The sequence below is a fragment of the Podarcis muralis genome, chromosome 10, assembly GCF_964188315.1.
Source record: "Podarcis muralis chromosome 10, rPodMur119.hap1.1, whole genome shotgun sequence".
NCBI lineage: Eukaryota > Metazoa > Chordata > Lepidosauria > Squamata > Lacertidae > Podarcis > Podarcis muralis.
Window position 1 is genome coordinate 43,515,474 of NC_135664.1, and position 22,358 is coordinate 43,537,831.

The 22,358-nt window shown below is 43.6% G+C and overlaps 2 protein-coding genes across 7 annotated transcripts in view; one reads left to right on the top strand and one right to left on the bottom strand.

Annotated features, from left to right (window-relative positions):
• LOC114605350 (solute carrier family 23 member 1-like) overlaps nucleotides 1-22,358 on the top strand; it is an 81,298-nt gene that overhangs the window by 23,296 nt on the left and 35,644 nt on the right. Inside the window, exons 1-2 of one of the 6 annotated variants that reach the window (XM_028746523.2) lie at nucleotides 11,791-12,013; nucleotides 17,976-18,093. The exons of 1 other annotated variant lie outside the window; for it this stretch is intronic. The gene's annotated coding sequence lies outside the window, so the exon portion shown is untranslated. Of the gene's footprint in view, nucleotides 1-11,787; nucleotides 12,014-17,802; nucleotides 18,094-22,358 lie in introns of those variants that run through there. 4 more of the 6 variants (XM_028746524.2, XM_028746522.2, XM_077934880.1 and 1 more) reach the window with 4 other exon arrangements.
• On the bottom strand, nucleotides 576-12,291 carry LOC144328981 (uncharacterized). Its single transcript, XM_077934881.1, has 5 exons — nucleotides 11,904-12,291; nucleotides 9,044-9,232; nucleotides 8,155-8,311; nucleotides 3,249-3,431; nucleotides 576-1,203 (listed from the first exon to the last, which is right to left on the bottom strand). Exons 1-5 carry the CDS (start codon nucleotides 12,133-12,135, stop codon nucleotides 948-950), a joined length of 1,017 nt encoding a protein of 338 aa, XP_077791007.1. The 5' UTR covers nucleotides 12,136-12,291; the 3' UTR covers nucleotides 576-947.

Here is a 22,358-nt window from a genome sequence, read left to right on the forward strand (position 1 = left end):
CTAAACCATCAAGTGGTATCAAGCTAAACAGGGCAGCTAGCTTGAGCACTTTTAACTATGCAACAGAATTGCCCCTCACTCTCCCATCTCCATCTGCCCCATGTGTACCCCATAAATCCGGTCTCCAGTACAGTCGTACCTTGGATCCCAAATGCCTTGCGAGTCTACTGTTTTGGCTCTCGAATGCCACAAACCCGGAAGTGAGTCTTCCGGTTTGTGAACGTTCTTTGGAATCCAAACGTCCGATGCGAGTTTCCTGCAGCCAATCGGAAGCCGCGCCTTGTTTTTCGGACATTTTGGAAGTCGAACGGAGTTCCGGAACAGATTCCATTCAACTTCTGAGGTACCATGTACATATTTAGGGGGGTACACAGGGGAAGGAGAAAAAGATGAACCTCCATTGCCCAGCCAGAGGTGCTTGCACTAGGAAAAGTATTTAGTTGCATACTGCCCCGTGGTATTACTTCTCAATAAATCACTTTGATTGTGTAGGAATTCTGTAGATCTAGTCATGTATTCTGTGGAGAAATAACATTCGATTTGTTTTCTACTTCCTCAGTGAATAAGACTAGAGATGACATGAAAGGTTGTGGCTTTATTCTGTCAAGTTGTCCACCTGGCTACAGAAGAAACACTTTACTAAATAATAGGGCTTTGAACCTATGCCTTGAAATAAAATAAATGTTAAAACTCACTTTTCCTTTTTAGAGCTCCCACTGTTTCACAAGTAGATGGTACATTTTCAGTAGTATGTTTCAGTTTTGAACAAGCAGCCTATATCATAGGGTTGCATGCTTCAGAATATATATGTTTTCTCTATTGTATTTTACATAAACTGACCTATAATGGCAGGTTTCATAAATTGGCTATGTATGCCATAAAAGAGCAAGAAGTCAGTTCCCACAAACTTCCATGAGTGCATTGCTGTTGGTTCATTACAAAGCGATTTATCTCGGATTCCAAAGTGCTGTCTTATTCAAAGGGTTCAGTCCTTCAGATCTTCTGTAATAAACGGAAGGCAAGGCTTGGGGGAGACTGCGATGGCAAGGTTTCATGTTCAAGGGGGCGTCTCCTGGTTTCTGAAGCAAATGAACAAACATGGAGGCAGATGGGGCAGTTCCTGGCTTCAGAACAACCTGCGGGAAGATGTGGATTTCGGAGCATAAGCTTTGCGGTGCCCATTTCTGCAGATTCTCCTGGCTCCTATTAGAAATGGAACACAGTAAAAGAGATGGTGAGAGATGTTGGGCAGTAATCAAAATCACTGAACAAAATGTTCTACGACTAAAGGGCCACTGGAACATAATGATCATGCTTTTGTGACATTATGAATTTCACTCTCTCCAATCTGTGAAAGTGTCATTTGCTGCTTAGAAGGACATTTGAATCACCTGCTGTGTGGATCATAGAATTGTAGAGTTGGAAGGGACCCTGCGGATCATCTAGTCCTTCAATGCAGGAATATGCATCTGTCCCATATGAGGATCGAACCTGCCAGCTTGGTGTTCTCAGCACTGTGCTTTAGTCCTCCAGATGTTGGACTTCACCTTTCATCATCCCTCGCCCTTGGCTGTACCAGATGCGGCTGGTGGGAGTTGGAGTCCTACAACATCTGGAAGGATCCCCTTACTCTCATCTGGTGAATCCTTCCTACATATTCAAAACCTTGGTTAAGACATACAGAGAAGAGGATCAAGCCATGCCATATCCCAGATAGCTGCTTTTCCAGCTATGTAGCTCAAAATAAGAAGTGCTTTTAGTATTGGGAGCTTGGCATGATTTAACTGATTTTATATAACTTTAGCTGTGCCCCATTTGTTGATATTGTTGGTCTGTGTACTGTGAGTAAACAGGGATCAACACTGTTCCCATAAGATTTCCTGGCTATTGTGCCAGGCACTCTCAAATCCTCCTGAGAGCACCCTTCTGTATAACAGGCCCCTCGCAATACAGCTGAACAGTGAATAGGTGAAATTACAAGAAAAGTAGCCTTCTACAATATAATTTGAGGGTTATGATAACTGAGGAGCCCTCAGCAGTCATAGAAGGTTTAAGCCAATATGCTCCTCTTCAAGTTCTGGGGAAGACTGAGACAAAACTTGTCTATCTGTCTTTCTGTGTCTATATGCAAGGAAATATTTCTCTTTTTTAAAAACAACCCTGAAATGTTTAACAAATCTGGTTACAGTTTAGCATGCACTGAATTATGTCAAACATTAAAGAGTTGTTTCAGCTAGCAGTGCTCCAGCTGTGGACTAGTTACCAAACAACCCATCCTTTTAAGCAATGATTTCTTGGATAAGGCAAGAACAGTCACTTGGATTTAGATGGAAGAAGAATTTTCTTTGAGTTAATATACCAACCATGGTCTGGAGAAAAGAAAGGCATAAAGGCATAATTTACTGTAGCCCTTCTGATAATTTGGAATAGAATTAAAGAAATAACATTCTCATTGATATAGAAGGATCTTAAATATTGGACAAAGACTAGGAAGAACACCTACTTTCAAGATCTTAATCATATCACTTGATTCCTTCATGGTCAGTCTCTAGAATGAACAACGGCCCAAGACTGTTTTCTGAAATTTTAATTGGCACTACTTTTCTACATCAATATGGTAATACAAGACAAGGTTTGAAAAACTTCAGCAGGTCAGATAGTTTAAATTTGTCTACTTGAGAAAATACAGTAGAGACAGGCCTGGGCTGTGTGAAGGAGTCCTTAGTAGATCTAGGAGGGAGGGACTCTATTAGGATTGTAATGCTTTGTGGTGGTTAAAGGAAGGGGAGTGAGTACAGCATTAATTGGTGATAGTAGCTTTCAACATGCAGAGCAGCTTCACTAATGCAGTGTAAGCTGCTAGGTGAAATAGGCTAAACACTTGTACATCACATCCCCCCCCCCCCAAAATGAAATGCACCCCCACCAAAGTCAGCCAATGTTTGCATGAAAAGTCCATGTGTGCGTGAGCGAGCGTGCGCACGCACACACACACACACACACACTCCATCTCACCATAGTAGGAAAGACTAGCTAGGTGACATGTTTGCTCACTGCTGTGTAGGGGCTGCAACTTCATGGACCCTGTTCTCCCTTCTTATGGTTCTTCATTCTTAAACCAGGTTGAGACCAGACAGCCCATTAGATGATTCACTACCAGCCCTCCAAATAGACAGCTGTGCTCTGTAAGTGGAGCCCATGGCCACCCTAAGGGGAAGAATTGACTGCAGGGTACAGGCATGGAATACCTTTGGAATCCTTGGTTACTGCATCCTGCCAGAGCCCCAGGGTATGCGCAACTGTAGAGGGCAGAGGTGCGATACTGAAGCCTGCGATTCTGCTTCATTTTCCCAAAGCGAGTCCTGCTCTTCCCCATCTCCTGTTTAGCTGAGTTTCCTCTCCTGACTTTGAATTTCCTTCTCGGTCGTTGCCTGGAATATGAGAAAATGTGCTACATTTGTTCTAGTTTATCAAGGTATTCACTACGTTTACAATGGCAACATATATTTCAGGACAGGAGAGATTGCTGGATCAGGCCAGTGGCCCGTTTAGTCCAGCATCCTGTTCTTTCAGGTGCCTGTCCTGCAGATTCTAGCCCTTTCCTTCAGTTGGATATCAATACCGTCACTGAAATGTTTTTCTTGTTAAAATGTCCTTTCCAGAAGAGTGAATAAATGAAAACAAAAGGTTTCCTTCCCTTTGCTATAATGTAATCAGGCTTCAGAGTCTATTTAACAGCATTAAGCTCATAAGAGGGGTTTTTGTGGTGGGACATTTAATTGGTTCTTTCAAAGTGGAGTTTCGTTTGGAAAATCCTGCTAGTCCGGTTTCCCCCCCCAAATGGATGCCTTTCCCCAGTGGTACATCTAAAATAGAAAAGTCCATTTGGGATATGAGGTATATCTTTATTGCTTCTACTAAACCAGAGGAAGCTTGTGCAATCATCTACTACAGCAGGGCTGATTTAACAATATGGCAGGGGTCTGCAACCCGCGGCTCCGGAGCCGCATGTGGCTCTTTTACACCTTTGCCGTGGCTCTGGGGCGGATACTAGCAAGGGGAGGAGGCGCATTGTGCGCCCCAACACTCCCCACTCTGGCGGGTGCTGTACTGGCTGTGACATCGCATGGGGGCGGTGCATGCATTAGTCACGCACCGTCCCGACGTCACCTTCCCGCCCACTGTCAGATCGGACATTAAGGTAAGAAACAATATATGCAGTGTTATATTTGTTCTAAATGTCGCAATGGTTTTGCGGCTCCCATTTTTTTTCCCTTCGGAAACGGGTCCAAGTGGCTCTTTTTGTCTTAAAGGTTGCAGACCCCTGCAATATGGCAACGTGTGCTGCAGAAGAAGGTCCCTGGGATCACAAAATGGCTGGTAAGATTTTTCTGCCCTGTAGAATTTGAACACACGCAGGCAAATGCAAAACTGCAATGCAGATGCCAAAAAATTACAATTAATTAGAAAGAAGTGAAAGATTGGTGGGTGTAAACAACAGAGTTGTTGAACAAACAAACAAACAAACAAACAAACAAACACCCCCACGTTTTCCCTTTCGGTGGGAAATGGCTTCCTTCAGGCCTTGCTATGAGTTCTATCCGTGAATGAGAAAGTATTTGGAGACCCCCAATTTGTGAAATGTAGTAAAAACACAAAAGCAGTCTTTAAATCAATACCATGTCTGACAGCAAGTAGCTGACGCTGTGTGCTTAGGCAACAGCATATTCCAGTCCTTCACTTTTACACCATTTCTGTCATAGAATCGTAGAGTTGGAAGGGACAAGCCCAACCCTCTGCAATGCAGGAATCTCAACTAATGCATCCCTGACAGAGGGCCATCCAACCTCTGCTTAAAACCTCCAATGAAAGAGAGTCCACCATATTCTGAGGGAGTCTGTTTCAATGTTAAACAGCTCTTACTGTCAGAAAGTTCTTCCTGATGTTTAGTCATTCTGCATTCACGTATGTATGGGGGGGGGGTGATTTTCATACTCTCAATGCGGGGATTATAGTTTGGAGTGTGTGGCTTTTGGTTTGCTCCTCTTGTGGTACAGGAAACAACAACATAACGCCGAATTGTCTACCACCTGGCCCTGCCTTCACCTACCTTGTGCCTACCTGCTGTTTTGGACCACATTTCCCATCAGCCCCTGCTAACCCATCTTCAAATTAGAAAAGGTTTTAGATTTGACCCCTTGGCCTGCAGATGGCAGCACTAGCTTAGTAATTTGCTCAGTAACTCAGAAGAAGTTTGATGCAGGAGAAATATCCGATAAAATGCACCCCTCTCGTGGTGTAACACTTTGCAATGCAAGAGAAAAAGAACCAGTGATTGAGAGTAGCAATGGAACTACAACAGAATCTAGAATTCTCCCAGGCTTACGGTCATATTCAATACAGCACTAAAGTGAACATTCCACCAGTGCAAAGTTTTCTCCTTGCACAAAGGAACATTCTCCCCCTTTGCTTCCCCCCGCCAAACCTGTTATGGGGATTCCCCCACCCCCCCTGGAGAAGATTTGAGGACAGCGCAGACACTGGCGGAGGAAGAGGGGTGCGGGGGGAGCGCAACGCCCCGGCAGCGCAATCCCAGTGGGGAGCCATTGCGGCTGCCCCCCCCCCCCCCGCACTGGGCGCCATGCCTCCAGGATGTGCACCACGCCCCTGGGACACGCGCAAGCCACACCCCCACCTGCTCTCCACCCCCCACCCCCATGGGAGCATGAAGCTCCGCCACTGAGCACAGAGAGTGTACAGAGGAAGGAGAGCAGGGAATCTTGTGCTAGTGCAGAAAAAAATATATTTGAATACTGCCTGCCCTTAGTGTTTTAAGGCTGCTGACATCATAGAATCACAGAATTGTAGAGTTGGAAGGGACCTCAAAGGTCATTTAGTACAACCCCCTGGAATACAGGATTCTCAGCTAAAGCATCCATGACAGAAAATAGAGCACAACATTCTTGCCATGACACACTCTCTCTCTCTCTCTCTCTCTCTCTCTCTCTCTCTCTCTCTCTCTCCTTTGCAAATACCTCATTCTACCAGAGATGTAATGGGTTTGGTTAATATGAGACCCTTCTCTGTGAGTACTACAAACAAACTACAGGGAGGAACCAGAGGTGTTACACTGGCGCAGTGACTGAGTCTATTAGAGCATACATGCATAGCATTCAGGAAAAGGGTAAGCACTTGAATGGTATCTTTTGAAGGTTGTACATTTATATAGCTGTCTCATGGGGAACATATAACCAACAAGGACTATGTATATTTTCTCAGAAGGAAGTCCTACTGTATTTAGTGGGATTTATTATGCCCATAAAGGTGGGATAGGAAGCCAAGAGCAGTGTGGTGCTGCTCTAGTACTCCTAATCCATATGGCAAATCCATATGGACACTGTTTCTTAACCAGCAGAGGGAGCTTCATTCTATACACGCCATAATACGCTGGACAAATGCTTAAATAAATGTCCTGCCGAAAACCTATTGCACTGGATCCAACCTCGTTGGTTGCAGAAAGGGAACTTGCTTTTCACAGTCTACCCAAAACCCAAAAATACGTGTTCTTGGATGAGGGCCCGGCCTGGCCCCTTCCTCTCCCCAAGTCTGGAAAAAGTGTAGGAGGGGATGCTTTGAATCACTGGAGTGGTAAAATAGCTCATGAAGATGGACCTCAAAATGTAAGTGAAGGCGTAGCTCTGGAAACACCTGGTAGTTGGCTGCTGAATTCATCGGCCACCACCCTTGCAACTCCCTGCCACAAATATTATTCTTGCTGAATGCACTGTTTTTCAAATAACCCAACAAGCCAATCTGATCCCCAGACTTGCTCCCTTTCCTGAGCTCCTGTAGCTGCCAATGATTACTCAACCAAGTTTCAGCCACCATCTTTCCTAATGTTCCCATGCATTCCTGCCATGCCATGCCATTACATGTACATACACATAATGCTTACCCAATTTAAGTATGGAGCGCTTTCTTATGGGGACATGCCAATGGAACAGGATAGCAGTGGATTCCCTCAGAAGCAACAATCAAAGGGTGCAAGGGCACAATTAATGGGGGAGATATGGAAGAGGTGCTCCGGTCACTGTGTTGTAGTATTGAATGGGAAAGGAGAGAACCATCTGTGCCAAATTTTGCTCCTTTGAGAGAGGAGGGGAGTTAATTTTAATAAACTATTCAGGAAGAGGAGTTGGATGAATGAACCTAACCAGAGATATCCAAGAAAGCAATCAGAATGTGTGTGTGTGTGTGTGTGTGCGCGCGCACACACACCTGCCCCTGACAAATTTGTGTTTTCCTATTAGAGAGACTGCAGGGCACAGATGAGGGGAAAATGGGTGGTGTAAGAATAGCTACTTCCCATCTTGCTGTTTTGGGGCCAAGAAAGAGCCAATCTGAAGGGGCAAATTACAGTGGTACCTTGGGTTACAGACGCTTCAGGTTACAGACTCCGCTAATCCAGAAATAGTACCTCAGGTTAAGAACTTTACTTCAGGATGAGAACAGAAATCACGCCACGGTGGCAGGAGGCCACATTAGCTAAAGTGGTACCTCAGGTTAACGTTTCAGGTTAAGAACGGACCTCCAGAATGAATTAAGTTCTTAACCTGAGGTACCACTGTACGATATTCTCACAGGATCTTGGCATGCACGTGGGGAAAGTTACTGACTGAAAGCAACTTCCATAACCACATTTTTCAGAGCCAAAAATCTTCACACTGAAAACATAATCTTCCCAGCGCAGACAGTGGAACAGGCAGATGCTTAAGAAACAAACATGTCTCCCTCTCAGGGATAGTCAATGTGGTGCCCTCAATATGTTGTTGCACCCCAACTTCCCAACCAGTTGTCAGGGAGAGGATGGCAGGAACTACACGGGCGATTCCCACTCTCATAATAAGAGAGTTGTACCTATTACCTGCCTAGAGATTTTTCAATGGGCTCGAATAAAAACATTGCCAATCTGAATGGAAAGGAGACTGAGGGCTAAGCAGCACTCCTTTCTTTAATTTGTTTGGCTCAGTCTTGTATATCTGGCCATTCCTCATCGAACAGCCTTAGTGGTGGAGTCACTTCTCACTTGGGGGCCTAATTATGCTGGTGAATGGGCCTGACTGAGGTTACAGGTGGAATCAAGTCAATACTTACCCTCCTCTGGTGTCACTGCTGTGTTCATTTGCCCTCAGCATCCTGTCTTGCAGGCAACAAACAGCGAAGGAGATTGACATGGTAACAATGATCACTCCACTGATGAGAGAGGCGATTACTGCCACCCGGAACCCTTTGTCCAGGGGCTTTGGGATCACTAAGGTGACAAAAACAAAGCATGCTTGTTATGAGTCACACACTGTAAATGGCATTAACTGAAGGGCACCTGGAATATTGCCAGTTCACTCCTTAGTTTTTCCATTTAGAATCTTTATTTTTGCGGAGAGATTGATCTGAAAAGATGCATACTTTCTTGATCCACATTCGAACAGCGCAATATTCTAATGGCAGATGAAGGTGATGGACTATATGGAACTGGCGGAAATGACCGGCAGAATCCGAGACCAGGGAGAAGAGTCGGTGGAAGAAGACTGGAAGAAATTTAAAGACTATTTACAGAAATACTGCAAAATTAATGAATGTTAGAATGATGTCGGAATGAAGTTAAGTGGTTTTTAGCAGCAATGTTATAAAGGAATATGTAAAAATTGATTGTTAACAGGTGATAATCTAAAGCTATAATATATTAAGATAAAGGATTAAGATAAAAACAAAGAGGGAAAGGATTTGCTGAATTAACTAATCGAACTGGAATACAACAATGGGAGGTGTGAGGAGGCCAGGGAAACAAGCAAATGAAAGATAAGATAAGGAAAGACTGATTTGTTTTTAACTGTTTTTATTTTTCTGTATTTTGTATTTTCTTTTTTTCTTATTTTTGTAACATTTTGAAACTTTAATAAATATCTTTTTAAAAAAAAATGAACAGCACAATATTCTGTTCCTACAAAGCCCAGCAATTCAGAAATAAGTTTAACCAGTAGCTTACCTTCACAGTGAGGTGGGGGGTGACTCCAGTAAAAGATGCTTCCTTCTAGCAAACAGGTCAGTTGTCGTTTGCCCACAAGCTGATAGCCTTCTTTGCACCAGTATGTGACCACTGAACCCAGGGAGCTGCCAGAGCCTTCTTCGGTATAATAAAACCCATAGCTTGGAGGGAGGAGAGCTGTGCACTGAGCTGCAACAGACGCAGGGAAACTAAATGTGGGTTATCTGAAGAACACATCTGTATGAATCAATTGGGTTGGCAGCTCAGGTCTGCAAATGAGGTTCTGCAAAGTGACTTGTGCAGCAGCAGTTTTTGTCTGCATGGGAGCTGCTGTAATGTGATGGCATCACAAGAGGGTGAATTGATGGAGGATAAGGCTACCAGTGACCACTAGTCATGATGGCTACATGCCCAGAACCAGGATCAGAGGCAGCGGGTCTTGAATGCTGGTAGCTGGGAAACAACAGTGGGAAAGGGCTGTTGCCCTCTTGTGTACAGTGGTACCTCGGGTTAAGTACTTAATTCGTTCTGGAGGTCCGTTCTTAACCTGAAACTGTTCTTAACCTGAAGCACCACTTTAGCTAATAGGGCCTCCTGCTGCCGCCGCGCCGCCAGAGCCCGATTTCTGTTCTCATCCTGAAGCAAAGTTCTTAACCTGAAGCACTATTTCCGGGTTAGCGGAGTCTGTGACCTGAAGCGTATGTAACCTGAGGTACTCTGTATCTGATTGGCTGCTCTGGTAAACTTTATGCTGGGTTAGATAGGTTTTTGAATCAGACTCAGGAAAGTGGCTCTTAAAACTTGGTGCTTCTCATGTTGAATTGTATGTATGAAAGAAGGGTACTCCCTGAAAAAAGTGGGTGTTTTGTATTGTTCAGCTGTGCAAACTGTCCACCCTATGATAAGCAAAGCCAGATGTACTGCATTTGTGCATTCAATCTCTTCTCTCCATACGCCACATTTTAAAGCAAGGGAAGGAAATCAGGGCACATGGTAAGGTCTGAAGTGTTCCCAGGAAAATGCTGGTTTTTCATTATTGTGCTTGCTGCCTCTTGAGGGTAAGTATGGTTCAGCGCTCATAAGAGGGTTAGCAAATTCCTTCAGGCTGGAAACTACGCAGTAAGTACGGCTTTGGCATCCAGTGTAACTGGGACAACGCAGTTCCCTGTGTCTACTCAGAAGTAAGTCCCACTAATTTAAATAGAATTTGCTCCCAGGTAAGTGTGTGTAGGACTGCAGTCTAAAACAACGGAACTGGCTGGCTTTGAAAATGTAGTGGTAAACAGCTCACCTAAGGCTAAATGCTTAGTTTCTCAAACTGACATCCTTTTGCTAGGCTACTTGTTTGTCTCTACTGAGAGGCCATGGTTAGTTTGGGAAAGAGACATAGACAGCCAGATCTCTGCAGATGACCAGAAGAAAATTTGGCAAAGATATGCCATGAAGTTTAATTTGCCTAGAGTTCATCTCAGTCCACATTAAAATTAGTGCACCAGAAGCACCTGCCACTTCTAAGGCTTGTTTGTTTGTTTGTTTGTTTGTTAAATTTGTTTACTGCCCCATTCTCATAGATCCCAGGGAGGCTCACAACATAAACTTCCTTCACTTTGGAGTTGGAGAAAACTTGGACCTCAAAGCTTGTGGCAGAGCAGTCTGATGGACTCAGGCATACAATGTTAACAAAACAATACAGATAATTTGTCTCCCAATCACAAGCCTTTTCAACCAGACATACTTCATAACAGTAACTGCAACACTGGAGGCAGCAGGATTCAATAGGGTTTAGGGCTGTTCTCCAGTGACATAAGTGAAGTACCAGGACCGTGTGATCAATGGCTTCTCTAAATCAGATGTCTTCAACATGTAATGGTTTCCATTCATTGAATTCATTAACAACAATTCATTAATATAAATATACACCTCTCATCAATTTTGGACTGGACATGTTTCTACATTGTGCGTTGATTTCATTCTAATGCGGACAACATATTCGTGCCTACTCCTTTATAGTTTTTATGCCGTTCTATTCTACTTTGCTGATCTTTAAAAATCCTCTAAAAACACTTCAATAAACAGTTTTTAAATAAATAAACATACTATGTATAGTGCAAGGGAGAGAGAGGGACCTGTTCACCAATTCCCCACTAAGTGCCCCCTTTCCTTGCAATTGCCCTATAGAGAAAACAACTCACGAATCCTAAGTTTTCCTCCTAAGATAATGTTATCCCCTTGGTACCAGCTCTGCTCTTCCCAAAAAGTTTATCAAACTACCACTATCCCCACCCCCAGGAGGGGAGAAGATGTAATGATGCACTGATTTTTGCATGGTATAAAAGAAGTATTTTTGCTCAAAAAAGAGAAGGAAATTCAAAGAACATCTAGAACAGCTGTGGTAGTTCTGCCTGTTCCAACAGGATCAAGATCTTAGTTGAAGATGCCATAGTGTGCTTCCTAGTGAATTTGCACCATGCTTACAAAACGACACACTTGTACTTGACATTTACTAGCACAGAATAATTGCCACCACATCCCTCAACATTTATACGCACTAAAGTAGGTTAAATTCTTCATACCGCTTATATGTGTGCATTGAGTCTGTGAGAAAGAAATCCATAGCTTTGATCCTCAGTGACGCTTAAGAGTTAACGTTGTGGTTTTTGTAGCAGTTAATATGACCGAGTGGTTAAACCGGGATGCTAAGGGGCAAGTAATGAGTGACCTAGTAGTGAGCCCCTTGAGCGATGGTAGGAAGAATACCCTTTCGATAGGAAGTTGTGCATACTAGACACACAAGATGTGACTTTTGGCTGAAGATCTGAGCACACAAACACACACTTAAACACAAGACGTTTCAGAGTACCTGAAAGGTTGCCTTGAACAATGGTCCCATTTCCAGCATCTCTAAGAAATTTCTTTACACCAGCTTCCTCTCCAGGGATGGTGGTCAAGGATTCCAGAGCTTCACTCAAGGTAAACTCTAGGCAACTCCAGGCTAGTAGGCAGAGGGCTGCGTGTTCCTGGATTGGTTGCTTCTTCATATCTTGAGGCTTTGCTGTGGCATCCTGGAGTTCTCCCAAGAATATTGAATGCATGTGTGCATGTTTTCCCCTTCTTCACTCAAAATCTGACCTGGCAGCAGTAAGCTGGATTTGAGGTCTTTAAGCCTTGAGGAGGAAAGCCTGTTTGTTCCCCAGAGACCAGCTGCCATTTCACCAAATCTTACAAGACTGAAGGAACCTCTCTCTCTCTCTCTCTCTCTCTCTCTCTCTCTCTCTCCACACACACACACACACACAAATATCTCTTTGAATTGTCTTCCTCTGCCCTCACCATGCATGTACATTCATTTTTTCTTGCATGCTTCCCCCCCCCCCCCAAAGATAAAATACAATGATGTCCTGTTCCAGTGTTGGCTCAGTGACCAGTTTCTCTCATGGGGAAACCAGGGCTAATAAAAGTAAAGATGAATACAGTGTGCATGCAAAGCCTTTGGGAGGCCTCTTATACATGCTAAATAGTGCTGGTGCTCTTATTCAAGATAAGTCATCTGTAATGACTTCTCTGCATATAAGGAGTGCTAATGCCATAACTATAATTACTTCACTGTGGATTGCAGGGGGGCAAACGGATGGCCTTTCTGCAGGTATTGGCTTTGCTTCTTTCCCTTCTCTGTCAGTGTATCATGCGCGACCATTTGTTTGTTTCTTCTCTTGTGTTTTTGTTTGTTCTCAAAGATTTCAATAAGCATAAATGTGTGTGTGTGTGTGTGTGTGTGAGAGAGAGAGAGAGAGAGAGATGCTCTTCTGACAAATAGCCAGGTTGCCATGCTAAGCATGTTTGGGTGTGCTAGAAAAACAGCCAGGTGAAGAAGCCATTGCTATTGCATTCTGTTGCTCCACAGGGTAGGGCCTGAATCAATGGGTTCAAATTGCAAGTGGATTTCAGCTTAGCATTAGGAAGAACTTCCTGGCAGCTCAAGTTCGTTTGACAGTGGGACAGACCGCCTCAGGATGCATTGGACTCTATTTTTGTTAGAGGTTTTAAATTGAAGACTGACTGGATGGGCCCCCTGACATTTCAGGGTGCAGCAGCAATGAGTATCCTTCACCAGCTGCGGGGGCGGGGGTTGGACTAGGTTACTCTCGAGGTCCCTTCCAATTCTACGATTCTATTATCCTCTTTTTCTAGGGCACTTCCTTACATGCATAACTTCTGGCTGTGATGGAGTGGAGCCTCCTTGCCTGTTCTAAGCTGCAGCTGGCTGCCACAATGAGCGTGCTGACGACTTTGCTCCCCCATGATTCACAGAGGTGGGGCAGCAGAAGGAGAAGGAAGTGAAGGGCACTATAAAAGCTGCTTCTTCCTCCACATAGCAGGGCGAAGTCTAATGTTGGATTCTCCCTGCCCTGAAGCTAATGGGAAGGATGACAGGCAGACAGTAGCAATTCCAGGAAGTTTTTGCTTAAAGTGAATCAAGTGTTTAGCACTGGGATCTGTTTTCTTCTAGGACTGAGACACGGCACGGTAGTGTGTGTCTGAGTGTGTAGTTTGGTAAGGAGGCCTTGCTTGTTGGAGAGTGCAACTTCCAGGCAGGATTGAGGACCAGTGTTTTTAATTTTTGAGATGAAGCATTGCTGTTTTCTAAGCCCCTTGGGTCTGACTGTTTCTCTGCCAAGCCTTGCTTTGGTGCTCCCACTGGGTTTTCACTTTTGGCCACAGGGAGGAGGAGAAAATAGGCTGGACACTTAGAATTTGCTAGAAAAAGAGGAAATGCACCACCTACAAAGAAGATAAAAGTGGACCCAAATTGCATGAAAATTATACATTCCAATAAGTATATACATATGCAAGATTAGAAACAATTAGTAATTCACATAGAAATCCAATGGTGGGGAAGTTCAGTCCACTGCCAAATGCCGACTGTCGATGGGCTACTTCAAAGTCCCTGCTTTTCCTCCGTATGGTTCTTTGAGCAGATTACGTCTGTTTGGTGCTGTGGGCCCTACAGAGCAACATCTGTCTGTGGCAGGCGGGATGGAATATCGCCTATCTCAGTTCTAGTGCCTCAAGTACAATAGGTAAGTGTGCTAGGAGAGGGTGCCTGGATAAAAGGATTCTGCACTCTACTGAGCATGGTATGAAGGGTAGCCCAGCTTTGTTGTGTGCACATAACAGGAAGCAAACTTTCTCTGTTAACCTCTACCTAGCAGAAGTGCAGCTAGTATGCTTGACATAATGCAAAATTATAGTTTTGCTCTTGGAAGTACCCTCCTGGGCTCCCACACTACTTCTTACCCTCTCGTGTACAGGTTCCTTCCATTACTGGTTCACTTTTGCTAACCACAATTTGTCACAAATTGGCAAACTATAGATCGTGCCTTCCACAGCATGGTTTGGAAAGGGGTGGCCCGAGGTGAAACAGGAATGTACTGCCCCTGCCCTTCCCACAGTATTCCACTCCTCGCTTGCCCCACCACTTCCACTGCCACCAAAATACCCCCCCCATTGCCAATTCAGTGAGAGGGGCATACATTCCAGTTGGGGCAGGTGGTGCCCCTTGTACTTCTGCTGCCTAAGGCATCTGCTTCACCTTGCCTCGTGGGTGGGGTGGCTGTGGAGCTAATATAGTTCATCAGTCCTGATGTTCTAGCAAATGATGGTTAGCAAAAAACAAAACAAAAAAACAATGGCGGGGAAAGAGAAAGCTCAGGAGGCACTTCAAAGTACAGTGGTACCTCGAGTTACAAACACCTTGGGTTACAAACACTTCAGGTTACAGACTCCGCTAACCTGGAAGTAGTAGAACTTTTTACCTCAGGATGAGAACAGATATCGTGTGGCAGCTGCACAGCGGCAGCAGGAGGCCCCATTAGCTAAAGTGGTACCTCAGGTTAAGAACGGTTTCAGGTTAAGAACAGACCTCCGGAACGAATTAAGTTCGTAACCAGAGATACCACTGTATGTTGAATAGTTAGGTCATGTCTGAACTGAGCCACAGAGTGAAGCCATTTTATACCCATAATAATCCCACTTTAAACAAAAACAACAACAACCTTGGACAGCCCCCTTATTTCTTAATTTATAGTGCCAAAGACACTATCTGAACAAGATGAGTCAGCACTTGTGACCCCTGTATAAATGTGGTTTTTAAAATTCCTCCCCCGTGTCTGCTGGGTGTTGCTCCCCGGCGGATGATGCCCCTGGCTGTAATCAGAATTTGGAAGTTTCACTCCCGTCTGTTGCCCAATCTTTACAGAAGCTCCAGCTTCAACCTGCCCGTCACGTGTGCTTGATGCGCTTGCTGATACCTTGCTTTCTGAGGATTAGGCAAATGTGAACACAACAAGGACCAAGGGAAAAGCAGTCAGAGATGTGAAGCAATGGCACACGAGGAAGTTGCTGTTTGGCACCGCACTGTACTAGGTGAGGCAAGTGAATACTGGCAGTGAAATGTCACCAAATCATTTCACCGGCTGATGGCATCTCACTGCCAGCTAGGCTATGGGAGAAAAAGTCCCCTGGCATTTAAGTTGCCAGAAAACAGAGTACATGTTTCAATTAAGGTCTGTGCTGTGGAGCCAAGGCTGAGTCGCATCACATGTTCAGAGAGTATCAGCCCAGCTAACATTGAGTGACTCCAGTTACTGTTTTAGGCTGTGAAGTTGTAGTATTTTAGGCTGAAAATGCTGATTGGATAATCAGCGTGCATTTCCCCCCTTTTAGAAATATTTTAAAGCAGCCAAGAGAATACAAAGGCTTGTTATTTTGGAATTAAGACTCAAAAGGCTCATGCCTGGCAATCTGCTTTTAGATCCCTGTTTTATCAGCTCTGAGCCTAGTAAAATGTGGCTGAGAGATGTGGGCTAAATCGGGTTCAGTCGGGGCGATCTGGCCTTGTATACAAAGCTTGGAATGGCAGTGGCAGTGGCAGTGGAGGGAGAGCTTTTATAGAGTCCTCCCACCTATCTTATGTAATTTAACTGAATGACAGTGCAAAAAATATGTGTATGGCTGGATTAGGAAAGTGGATTAGCCAGTTGAACAATCACATTTGGATTAGTTTTAACCACAGATATTTTAAAACTATTTTAATCCATGCATATTTATTAGATAGCCTCATCACAGAATAAAGAAAATGAAATGGATGTATCTAATGAAGCAAACCTGGCCTCTTACATAACTTTCCCCAGTATACCTTCCTCTAGAGTGAGATGAGCGCACAACCCTAGAGTCTGACAAGACTGGCCCGTACGGGCAGGGGTACCTTTACCTTTACCTTTTACCTTCCCTTTCCTGCTAGCTAATGCTTCCCTCCCTATTTCAACATTTGACATCACATATCCTTTTCTTGAAAGCCTATATTCCCTGTGCTCAGGTGTGAGTGTCATTGCTTGTGTAGCCCTCAATGCACAAGAGAGAAGCAGTCCCAAGATCAGAAGAAGAAGTAGAAACTTTAGGGGGAAGTATAAGGGAGTGAGACCCCTTCTAACAACCCAGTCACGACTGAGCATGCTCAGTGGTTGTGGAATGCTTCCATGTCTATTTGCAGGGTGGGGCAGGTGGAGAAAAGAGAGTTGGAGTATCATAGAAAAGGGAATAAATAGGTCATGAGTGGAATGCTGAACAGAAGCATTCCAGCTGGCAACATTTTTGTTGCAGGACCCACTTGTTCTTTCCTAAAAGCTTATTTGGTCATTGCTGCTCTTCCTCCATTCTGTGGTGTCTTCACTTATTGGTTAGAATGCTATGCTCCATTAACAGACTTTTCCTGATTCAAGCATTCTCCCCCAGTGGGTTATATCTAACTGAGTTCTGCTCTGAGTAGCCCCATTGAAATGAATGGACTGAAATTAGCCCTGCCCTTTAATTTCAAGAGGTCTACCCTGAGTAGAATTCACATTCGATCCAACCCAGCAGCTCTTCTTCCTTCGTGAGGCCATGTGCCCTTTGCTCTTCAACACACTTTCCGCAAGCTCTGCTGCTGTTTGGTGACAAGCATGGAGCATGCACAGCAAGAGCAGCCATTCCTTCCTATAATGCTCCCCTGTGTTCTTTCATTCCTGGAGAAAGAGGGGGGAAAGGAGCATAGCTTTGTGGGGGAGCCAAGTGGAACCCAAGTGATTTTGGGCAATGCCTGGACTTGAGGAAGACCCCTGCTAGAGAGTGTCGTGGGAGCCTTTGGCAGAGCACACCATCCTGGATCAGTACAGACTGGAAGCCAAACTAGACAAGATGGCAGATGAGAGAGGGAAGAGGCAGTGAAGGTGAAGATGCATTAAGGGAAGAGTTGTAGCCCGGAAGTAGAGCATTTGCCTTGCATGTAGAAGGCAAAGTTCCCAAGTTCAATCCCTGGTATCTCCAGGTGGGACTGAGAGAGACCCTCACTGGAAAGCCTGGAGTGTAGACGAAACTGAGCAAGATGGACCAATGGGATGACTCAGTACAAGGCAGCTTCCTATGTATTCAAGAAGAATTGGGGGATTTTTTTAACCCTTTCCTGCCTGTGCTCTCTGTGAAAATGGGTCCTTCCCCTAGCTGGATTATTAGGGGAAGCGTACATTCACACTACTTACATTGGTGTGAAACAGTTTTATATGTGCTGCTGCTTCCATTTGACCATTTCACTTTGCTGGTCCTTCCTGCTTTAGCTGAGCGCCTGCCTCCTAACTTGCATGGAATGTGTGACACGGGCAAGCCACAGAAAAATGTGAGGCAAGCTGCTTCCCTCTTTTATTGCAGGTTAAGTAGTATAGATATATCTTCCTCAGCCCATCCCATGTGTAAACAAGCCAGAATCTTCTTTAATCTTCCATAGTGTTTTCCCCCTCTTCCTTTTGTCCCCTCCTTTGTTGTATCGGTGCCACCTACACCCACGTACAAATCGCCTGGTGTTGACATCCTGGCAGCTCTTCAATTTATTCTTGTGCTCCAGCCCAGAGCAGTTTCAATGACGCCAAAAAGCATAAGCCCTGGAGGAGAGCAGCTACCTCTGTGACTCGCATCTCAGCGGACCAAGAACAGCTGGGCAGAGAACTGTCTGAAAAGCTCAGGTACCCTTTAACTCTTCATAGACGGATAGATAGATAGATCCTTCCAAGAAGAAATGCACAATCCTTCAGTCCCTGCTCTGGAGCTTGCCTGCCTGCTTGGCTGTCGTGAACCAACAGGTAGTGGGAATAGGTTAGCACTAAGACAGGGCAAAAGAGCCCTTTGAGGAATCTGGCTCCTGTTGCTGTAGAGGTGCAGGTCAAGTTGCTGAGCTATCATGACAAACCCAGGATGATCGATAGCGCCTTCTGGGGTCTGGCCTAACAGGCAGAGGGACAAGTTAGCAACAAAACCCAGTAGGAGAATAAAAGGATTGGCGTTGCAGGGACCAAGTTAGAGTTGCCTTTCGCTTGCTTTTGGTGGTTTGCTACATTCCCTGAGTTTGATCAAAAGAACTTTGAGAGCTAGCTATGGAAACAGGCAGAAGTGGGTGGGAAAATAGGAATCCAAGGCAGTTTTACTTAAAACTAGGAATGGAGTGTAATGAAAGTATCCCATAGCAGATAAGCACAAAGTTATCATGATCAAGTGTAGCACATAACTAGCTTTTCAGATTCTATGAAGTGAACTTCTTTGACTGGGCTTCAGAATGTGTGTGTGTGTGTGTGTGTGTGTGTGTGTGTGTGTGTGTGCAGTCAGACCAGAAAGAACTATTTATATACCTGCATTAGCATCATCATGCTCATGATACCCACACTGTGGCAGCCCCCCTTTAGACTGCTAACTCACGAATTAGTGGTGGAAGTGAGGGTAACTCAGCAACAAGGTAAAATCTCCTTATGGACCAACTTGAATTAGCATAAGCAGGATTTCAGATTTCCTTATCCCTGGCTAATTCAGCGTATAGCATTACACAAGTCTGCATTTTTGTTTTCTAGGAACAGTTGGTCTGCTGATAGGTATATTAGGGGGAAAGCATTAAAAGTAATGAATTGCTGGTTTGTTTGTTTGTTTGGGGTTCTTTTATTTTTAAAAAAGGCCTTCACCCTGCCCTCATTTGATTAATGGTATAGCCTGCCGAATTACATGCAATGTTGACATGAGATGGTCTGCTGATGTTCTTCCTAAGTGCCATGCACTTTACATGGTCAAACAGAACACCAAAGTAAAAAGGAACTCCAGCTAATTAAGCTTTCTTCACAAGCAGATGCTGGCAGGGTTGTGCTTTCATGACTCAGTCCACAGAGAAAAACCAAAATGTTTTGCACGTCGCACTGGTTAAATAATGCCCTTAAGACTTTAGTGATCCTTTTTAAAAAAGTATACCTTATTGTTTTGGAATTTCAGAGGCAAGAGTGCTTTGAAATATTAAGTGCTTCCTATTAAGTGCAATGGGAAGGCAGGGAGCACTACAGCGTTTACTTTCTTTTGAATAAGAGAGTATTGGAAACATGGGGCAACTTTCTAATACAGTTCCATCATTTTGAGCCAAAGCTGCAAATTGAGTATGAGAAAATTAAACCTAGTGGCTTTTGTCTAAGACGTCCATTTTATTCTGAGATAGGATGCAGTATCTTAGACTTAGAGGATAAAGTTTTTGCCTTCTATTTAGTAGACCTGGTTTCACAATTTTGGTCTAGTATTAATGACACGTTAGATGATCCTGGAGAAACCACAATATACTCTGTTTCCCATCTATAAAATGGGAAGAACAATTAAATAATGAGGCTGAGCAAGCGGTAATGAGGAAGAGCGTAAGATAATAGCATATGAAGTGGTGTAAATACCAAAAGCATTGTATGCACTGTTACTACTTTATTAAAGAAAATATAGTATAAAAAGACCCTGGGCAAACGTCTACAAATGCACCATTCAGGCAGTCAGAAATTTAAGGAAACTGCAGCAACTATTTTATATCATGCTACTGTATTTTTAATCTATTCTTTTTATAAATATCCTATAACAGTTCCAATGGTTGGTTTTTTTACCTACTTGATCATCTGTTGTGATGCTTAGCTCTTTCATTCATTTTCCTATTCCTTTTGTGACCTTTAATTTTCTCTAGAGTAAAATTCCATATGACTAAAGAATCTGTTCTATTCCCTGGATTACTCACTCAAATCTCTATGTGGGGTGACCACAACTTCACACAGGTGCAAAGTTATCAGTGCATGATTGATTTATGCAATAATATTTAACTTTGGCCTTGTTGCTGGCAATAACTAACCTATCTCACAAGGTGTTTGTTCAGATGCAAATGAAGTGGAAGATAAAAATGCAAGGAACTCTGTGTGTGTGTGTATTTGTCCATCTCTTCTTCCTAGTACTGAAGATCCTGTTTCTTTTTAGAGCTACAGTGCATCAGACTGATTTAAAATCAAATCAATTCCAACGTGACTTAAGAACTTTTTGTTTGCATGTAACAGTTGATTTTGAATCTAATATTGGGTGCACACAAATACACAACATTTTCTTGGAAGGAAAAGGCAGTCTGCAATGTTTGTGTCTCTCAAGTGAATTACCTTTTAATCCTTCTGCAAGAGAATTAATCTAGAGAAGTTGCAAACCTCAGATCTAGTTTATGACAGCCCGCCATGAAGTCTGAATCTGATGGGCCAGAGGCAGGTGGTGTGGCTGTGAAAGGGCTGGAGTTAATGTACTGGATCAGTCAAGCAAGAACAGTAGACGGTCAACGACAGAAGATGTAGGCTGAAGATTTATTTTAATTAAAGCATACAAATAATTACAAACAGATTTTATATAGGTATAGTTTTAATTCTATTAAAGTTTAACTGTACTAAATTTTTCAAAATGTTTATAGCGATTCTTTGTTTTTAGCTGTAAGCTGCCTTGAGTCCCAACAGGGAAAAAGGCAGGGTATAAATAAATATATAATAATATATATCAGATTGGACAGACGAGTTGGACTTGTAACAAAATGTTATTAGTGTGGAGTGCTCCTCTTCAGGTTTCTAGCTACTCCATTCTATTCGCTGCCACCACCCACTGCCGTTTCTTCCCCTCTAATAGTCATTCTGCATTCCATGCAAGCTGAGCATGCTGACTCCTCATGGGGCTGTTTGAGGGATCCTTCCCCTGTTAAATTTTATTTAATAATGATAATAATAATAATTGTATTTCTGTAAATCTTGCGACTCCCCCAAAGCTGCTGACATCTTCCTCTTGTGTGTGAATGGTGTCATTTGAATGACATGGCACTGGTTTCAGAACACATGGAAACACTTTGGACCAGAGAGACTAGGAAGGCCATGTTAAAGTTCAACCTAATACTTAGCACATATTTGAAGCTGGGCAAGCCTTGTGAAAATCCAATATAGTTATTAGATGAGCACCAGAGCATTATTTTTAGGCAGAGAGAGAGCTGGTTGGAAATGTCATCCACACATACAAAACAAAGTATGTATTAACTCGGCCAGTGCTCACACCTGTGGCTGATGTAATAATCTAAAATAGGTTAAAGCTAAAAACTTAATTGTTGCAGGCTGATTCAAATAATGCCCACAAATAATTATGTCACCAAGCTAAGGTCTATTTCTCCTTCAGGTGCTGCAAATTATGTCATGTCTTTTCTATCTGAGCTGGGTAATTTTCCTAGAACATTCATAGTTTTAGCCGACCAATATTAGGGGCGAGAGTGGAAGTGCATAGCTAACTCTGTTGAGATGGTTTCATAGTTGAGAAACTCCTAAAGGAAAAGAGTTCAAATAGTGGGGAAATTGGCAAGGATCTGGAGTCATTTTCCTCCTTGTGACAGACACCTCATCAGGTAAGTCTGACTCTGGTGAGCCATCATGGTGAGAGGAGTAAGAAAACAGGATAAAGGCACTAAAGACCACTCTGATGAGGCAGTGGAGATAGGCGTGTAAAACATGGGGTCACTGCTGTGGACGTCATCAAGTTGACGCAGAATTAACTTCCCAGTTTCAGATGATTATGCCACAGCCCAAATTCAATGTCCTCCAGGCATCTATAGAAATGAGATTCTGTTGATGAAATGAACAAAGGCAGCAATGTTACCATTCCTTTTTTTCTTTTGTAGGTGGCAATATTTTATTGTAGTCATTGGGCATTTCCCCCCCTAGTATTTCCTCTTTCATCCTTAACTTGATTTTCTGTCTGTGTGGGAAGGGATAAATACTGGCCATTTAGTGATGGAAAGGAAGGGGATTCTATAGGCTGTGTAACTGGTTTGAGAGGGGTCATCCCATTACAGAAGTTCGACTTCATGCTCTCCTGAAGGACACAAAGGTTAATGTACTTTAATATGATACTGATTAATGTGCTTTCAGGATCAAACGTGTTTACA

Coding starts and splice junctions, on each gene's coding strand:
- LOC144328981 (XM_077934881.1), bottom strand. CDS start 12,135: ATGCATTCAATATTCTTGGGAGAACTCCAGGATGCCACAGCAAAGCCT. Junction 8,312..9,043: donor CCCCCCACCTCACTGTGAAG/GTAAGCTACTGG, acceptor TTGTCACCTTAG/TGATCCCAAAGCCCCTGGAC. Junction 3,432..8,154: donor AGCAGTGACACCAGAGGAGG/GTAAGTATTGAC, acceptor CTCATATTCCAG/GCAACGACCGAGAAGGAAAT.